The 7192-nt window shown below is 33.7% G+C and overlaps 1 protein-coding gene across 1 annotated transcript; it reads right to left on the bottom strand.

The window, feature by feature from the left end:
* Positions 1-537: 537 nt before the first annotated feature.
* Positions 538-6984, bottom strand: LOC136222971 (E3 ubiquitin ligase BIG BROTHER-related). Its single transcript, XM_066010680.1, has 7 exons — positions 6559-6984; positions 5889-6255; positions 5762-5802; positions 1351-1392; positions 1151-1272; positions 871-979; positions 538-783 (listed from the first exon to the last, which is right to left on the bottom strand). The coding sequence occupies exons 1-7, from the start codon at positions 6793-6795 to the stop codon at positions 736-738; spliced, it is 966 nt and encodes a 321-aa protein (XP_065866752.1). The 5' UTR covers positions 6796-6984; the 3' UTR covers positions 538-735.
* Positions 6985-7192: the final 208 nt, after the last annotated feature.

The following is a 7192-nucleotide window of genomic DNA, read 5'->3' as shown; positions in this document are numbered from 1 at the left end:
ACTACAAGACTGTTAAGGCTGATTTTTAAAAAGCTTCTTAAAATGCTCTTACCCATTAAAATCATCATTATTATTATTTTGCCAAAAGTATGAGGTTCCATGATTTTTCACTTTTTAATTCACTAAACATTTAATTATTTATTTTTTGTTCCAAATTAGTTCGAATTGTAAACCTCTAATTCAATTAAAAAAACATTATTCACTTCATTTGTGTTTGAAATTACAACATTTGAAATTGAAAATAAAAATTTTACAATTTTCCTATGATCACATTACACATAAAAAAATCCAAATTTTGAATGTAGTTATTTGAATTTTAGGTTCAAACCCTTTTTTTTTTTTTTGTTATTATAGACTTAAGAACTTGATGAACGAAAAAATAAAAATGAAAGATTATGACATTCAAAATAATTTTTGCATAATTAATATGTTGGAGTTGTTAGTTTTTGCTTATAGTTGGAAAAACACCCAATATCCATTTTAAATTTATTTATACCTTTTGGATAAAATTGTATTAATTTGACAAAAAGGCAAAACTGAGAAAAAGGAATTTAAAGTAAAAGTATTGAAATTGAGATCCATTAGAGTTGACAATTGAAATTGAAAGAAATAAAAGATAAGAAATGTTGGCAAAGTACAAGAATAGAATATGGAGCTCAAATCGGCACGGCACTGCCCCTTTTTACGAAATGATAGAAAATAGAGCTAGAGCTAGCTACCTAACTTACCCCAATGCTAACTGTGTCCAGAAGTGGATACCTCAGTGCTGCACACAGGGCATACCTGCATTTAACTAAGATTCAGCATACACCCCTTTTTTACTTGAAAACATACCTTATTGATTTTCAACCAATTATTTATGAAACATACCTTATTGATTTTCAACCAATTATTTATGCAATCTGGGTGATAGGAATGTTTGCACGAAAGCACTGTCAATGTTTCCCCATCCTCATAATCTAAGCGACATATGACGCAGCTGAAACAGAAGCATGATGATTGATTTACTAATAACAAAACAAACATCGAGAGAGAGAGAGAGAGACGCAGCTGAAACAGAAGCATGATGATTGATTTACTAATAACAAAACAAACATCGAGAGAGAGAGAGAGAGAGAGAGAGAGAGAGAAATAAGGCATCTCAACTTACGATTCATTGCTTCCATTCTGACTGCTTCCAGTCTTATAGATAGCTGAAGGTAAAGAGGCAATACCATCAGCTGAAAGCCCTCTACTCTCACTTCCAACAACTTCACCTAATGCGATTAACTCCTGAAAATATGAAGCATACCATCAGATATAACTCAAACTGGAAACCTCAATAGAAGCACCAGATCAATGCCAACTTACCTCATATGAAAGTTCATCTGGATCAACCTCCTCCCAGGCATCCTGCAGGTTCAACAGGATCAACTACAGAATTAGCTACAAGGAAAATAATTTCCATATATTCTAGACTTTGCATATTTGATGTTATTCACATATATATAGCTAATGACTAAAACACACTAGAGCAGTTCATTCTTAACCTGTAACCACGTGAAATAGAATCTGAAACAAGAACATTAAAGGTTAGACTACAAAGACCTAAGGGCATAGCTGAGATGAAAATCCATTGCAAGTTAAAAGCAAAAATCACACAGCAGCATATACTACTTTAGGGGGGCGTTTGGTTCGCGTAGGGGTAACGGAATGGAATCAAGAAAAGGAAACAAGGAGAAAGGAATGGAATCACCCTGAATTCCCTTGTCTGTTTGTTTTAGTTCCACAAAGGGAATGATATTCCTCTGATTCCCTTTGTGACTGTTTGGTTCAAATGAGCTAATAAACTAAAGTTGTGTTTTTAACAACAATTTCCATATATTCATGTGTCTGTATAATAAATTAATCACATGTAAATATAAGATTAAAATCAATTACTTCAACCATTAAAATCAAAAGCTGATGTAACACATGAAACTCAAATAAAATTAATCGTAAAAAATGCATAAACATTCTATTTTAAAGAGAAAATAATAATTTTAAAATAATTAAAAATAAATACTAAAACTAAATAATATGAAAAAGAAAAAAAATTTGGTCAAAATTATTTTTAGGGAAAAAAAGTAAAAATAAATAAGTATAAGGATCAAAAGTGAAATTTGCTCCCATTATTCATTTACTTCTAAAATCAAACATTACAAACATAGAAATTCTAGATTCAAATTCACTCCTATGAAGCAACCCTTTTTAGCAAGAAATACATCACCAAATTACCACTGTGCTGTATAAGAGACTGGGTTAGCAGCTAAATTCAAAGACAACATATTTGTAACACTGTAAAATGACCTCCTATTTTAAGACACATGAGGAATCTAAGACGAGAACTTGAAATCAATCAAATATAGTCTTCTAAAACTTGCTATCTAGAGGCCTTTTTTGTTGGCTGCATCTTTTCTCATAGAGACATCTGTAATAACAGTATTACACAAATATCCCTCCAATGCCCTTTAGATTGAGAAACTGTCAAACAATAAAATATCTATAAATGAGAAAAACACATCTCTTCTCGTCTATTGATTCTCTTTTCCATTTGCTTCTACTTTGCTAAGCAATCAATATAGGAATTATTACCATCTCCTATGATGGCTATGAAGAAGAAAAAATTATTGCAAGCTTCTCAGAAAAATCCCCCAGACACATAAGAGATAAAAACAAATTTAAGGAAAAGATATATGTACATTATTAAAGCTGATAGCTATAAACAATGAGGCATTGCGTAGATGGTACTCATCAAATTTTTCACTTATAAAGTTATAAATGCTGGCTTCCACATTACCATCATCTATGTAACAATTGACTATCACCACAATGTCCAATTAATTCATGGCTTTGACTTTTGATAATTCTGCAGCTGTTATGATGTAGTTATTCATAAAACATTTATAATCCGTCATTGAACATATAATGCCCATCAGCGCAAAATCCACCACCAAGATCTCCCTACTCCAGTTGATGGGTTTTTTTTTTCATTTTTGGGCTGTTTATTAGAGGGGATATAGGAGGTGGGATAGGGATAAAAAAAAATGAGATAACTTATCTCATGTAGATAGGAGGATGAGACAAGGGAGGGATAAGCCTCTTATACCACTAAAGTTATACCTAGAGGGGGAGTGGCATACAACATGGGATAACTTATTTAGGTGAAAAAGTCTACTTTGTCCTTCGAATTTTATTATTTATTCTATTTGTTGTGTTTTGAAATTTAGTAGAATTCCAAATATTTCTCAAGTTAATTTTAATATTTGAACTTTTGAAAACTTAAGTTTATCCATATATTATTGTAGAATATAGAATGAAATTAATTAAATTTAATCTATCATCTTAACTTGAAAAATACTTGGAACACTCTATAATTTTCAAAACACAAAAAATGGAATAACTAATATATTTAAGATGATAGATTAAATTTAATTAATTTCATTCCACATTGATACTATAGTAAAATGAATTATTTTATCCCTATCCTTATCCTCCATACCAAACACGGGATAATAAGTCCTCCTATCTTATTTTTATCCATATCCCAATCTTTTATCCTTATTCATATCCAACCCTTACCTCTATCTATGTCCTAGTAGAATACCAAATGCCCCCTTTGCACCATACAATGAAGCAACATGATATTAAATGTCATATCCACTTTAGCACGTGTAGTTTAATTTTTATATTGACTGGCACTTGTGTTCAAGTTAAGTATCTAGAATATGAACAAATGCATTTTGCACCATAAAATAAAGCAACATGATATTAAATATCCTATCCTCTTTAGCACTTGTAGTTTAATTCTTATGTTGGTTGGGCACTTGTCTTCAAGTTAAGTATCTGGAATATGAACAAACAAGGGGACACCAATGTAAGTCATGTAACCATATAAACAGGTTGCCCTTGCTTGGTTAGAATTTGTCACATATGTGCAAAAGAAGAAGGATTAAAATAGCTCTTTACCATCCTTAGCTGTCATTCTATCTATTTAGTGAATTGTTGTAATTCCTATTATTATTTAAGGTAGGTTGTATTTTCTTTTCTTATTTAAGGTAGGTTAGAATTATTAGAGTGATTTAAGGTAGGTTGTATTTCCTATTCCTATTTAAGATAGATTAGAATTATTAGAGAGATGAATTTGTTAGGTCGTCTTTACTTTCCTTTTCCATTTTTTCCTATTTAAGAGAATCAACCTGTACTAATTCATTATGAAATTAATTAATGAAATCTTTATTTCTTTCTTCTAAATTCTCTCTATTCTCTCTATTCTCTCTTTTCTCTGTTTATCTAGATATCTCTCTTCTTTCTCTATTCTTCTCTTCTCCTAAAATCTTTTCTGCCCTAATCTTACTGTCAGAAATCCTAATCCTGACATTGGTATCAGAGCTTTCCTTCTTCTCACCATGGAAGAATTTAACCATTCTGCAAGCAGGAACAAAACTTTGATGAGCAATGGGAACTGCTTCGCAAGAAGCAAGAAGACTCTTTTGAACAAATCCGCAAATCCTTCTCAAATTTGTCTCAATTGATTCTAGAAACTCAAGGAGTTTCAAATCCCTCTTCTATTGCCTACCAGTTGTTTGATGTAATGCCTGAGAATAAAGAAGAGGAAACCTTGCAAACCACCCTCCAACTGTTTGATGAAATGCCACAAAAGAAAATAGAATTGGAAGTTCTCTATTTGCAAGGAAAAGTTGAAGATGTGCTAGAGCAGCCTTCTCTAAGGAAGCAGGTCACTGCTGAAATTGTTAAGGCGGGTCTGTTTGAAAGGGTAAGCCCCTTCATTATTGAGTCTTACTCTCTACCATGTCCCATCATTCCTTTAAATATTGGGATTAAGAGATCCTATTACCCTAGAGCATTGCAAGCAGCCCTTAGGCAAGACAAAGATGATAGGAAAGAATTGCAACCTAAACCGCCATTCAAATCCCCAAAAACCACCCTAAACACCTGAAACCTAACCCGGCTTTCAGATCTCCAATCACCTCAAACACATTGAAAATCCTTCCTGAAACTAATATGCCTTCAGTGATCAAACAGAAAACTTTAGATGTCAGAACCCAAAACTTTCCTACTTCTATTGAGAAAACACCTAGCTCATGCTGGAATTTTGAGAAGATAAATTTTCCGGGTCATCTTTGTGTTACGCTACAAATTCAATGGGCTGTTTCCCTCGCATAGCCCATTCAAGTTCACTAATCTCCATATTTTGACATTCTTGCTGTAATTCCTATTCTTATTTAAGGTAGGTTGTATTTCCTTTTCTTATTTAAGGTAGGTTAGAATTATTAGAGTGATTTAAGGTAGGTTGTATTTCCTATTCCTATTTAAGGTAGGTTATAATTATTAGAGAGATGAATTTGTTAGGCCATCTTTACTTTCCTTTTCCATTTTTTCCTATTTAAGAGAATCAACTTGTACTAATTCATTATGCAATTGATTAATGAAATCTTAATTTAGGTTTGTCACAGGGAAAGGCCTTTTAACAGAATTCTTACCACACTAAAATGCTAGACTCGCCAAACTACAGACCTAAGCCAGAGAAACACTTACTTAGGTTTGCATATCACATATGCCTTGTACTTCCAACAGACAATTCCACAATCAATGCAAAGAGGCAGGTTAAAATGATCAAATTTTCTGACAGCAGGCCATGTGAATCAGAAAACATTAAGGCCATTCATTCCTGACCAGAATAAGGGTTGGATAATCAAAGGATCATACATAAAACTTGTACCTGAGAATTACCACCCTGGTCCTCACTGTCCTCAAGTTCTCCTGTAAAGACAAATAGTAAGTACAAATTTGATGGTTCTCTAATATATTATGAGGGAGGAAGAAAAGGTCCCACTGTTGATACTCACCGTCATTTATTCCAGCAAGAGCCAATAATCTAGCAGCCATTTCTCTTTCTTCAGCATCCTGTAAGGCCCTAGCATAAGCCTCATCGCTGGAAAAGCTAGCAGGGTCAAGCTCAACTCCCGGTGTATCTTCAACATCATCAGCATCATCAGCATGTGCATGCACATCAAATGCATCCATGCCATCATCCTCATCAGTGCCATTGTCCTCCTCCTCCTCTTCCTCTCCTTCATCATCATCTCCATCAGTATCGTCATCTGGATCACCAAAATCATCATCACCATCATGTAAATAGCTTCCAGCTTCCCAACTTCCGTAATCACTTACATCAGTGACAGTGTTCATTCTCAACATCATGTATGCCCTTTCCTAAAGCAAAAAGAACATCAAAGAAAATGATCAGAAAACTAGAAGTATCTTATTATAAGTAGAATCCAATCAAAAGAACAAATATATTTTGGGCAACTTCAATTAAAGCGCGTTTGAGTGAGGGTAACCCAAGGTAAAAGAATGACACATTCACATGACCCTATAAAGAAACCCATAAAAGTAAAACTTGAAATTGGGATTGAACAGGGACCAGAAAACATCAAAGCTACCTTAGAGTTAAGAATTGATACCCTTATTAAAAGAAAAAGAAATGATGGAATTGGAGGGTGAGAAGAGAAAGACCTGTTCTTGGAGGGTACGAGCGAGAGCTAGGTCAGCATCGACCTGACTGAGATTAGTGAAGGGAATTCTTCCGGAAGACTGACGTGGAGGTTGGGCTTCCTCGTGTTCTCCATTATTATCAGTTAAAGAACCTAAATTAGGGTTGTATTCCTGTTCTGATTCTTGTTCGGAGCGGCTGCTATTATCGATTGCAGTCTTTGCTTCTCCGCCTGAACCTAATTTGGCATTGTTTTCCATGATAATGTATTTAATTGGGATCGGGTTTTTTTTCGAATTATGCAGAAAAAGAAAAGGAAAGTTATTCTAGTAAGATGATGAAAGAGAATGAAATTGAGTAATCGATTGCAGAATAATTGAAGAATCGGAAAGATATTCGAAAGAGAGAGGGCGATTGATTTCTTGGGTTGGGTTGATAAAGGAAGAGAAGTTTAAAATAAAATAATAAAATAAAAGGAAGGGAAGGAACAGATGTCAATTTCAAATAGACTGCCGCTTAACGGTAGAGTCCCACCACCGTCTATTTCCAACATGCATCAACTTCATCTTAACTTTAATTAAAGTCTCAAAACTTAATTTACACTTGTCCAATATATACACCATCCGATTACACCACATAAAATCTACCTGTAATTTT

This window comes from Euphorbia lathyris, chromosome 3 (assembly GCF_963576675.1).
Source record: "Euphorbia lathyris chromosome 3, ddEupLath1.1, whole genome shotgun sequence".
Taxonomy (NCBI): domain Eukaryota; kingdom Viridiplantae; phylum Streptophyta; class Magnoliopsida; order Malpighiales; family Euphorbiaceae; genus Euphorbia; species Euphorbia lathyris.
This window is presented reverse-complemented; position numbering and strand designations above follow the sequence as displayed.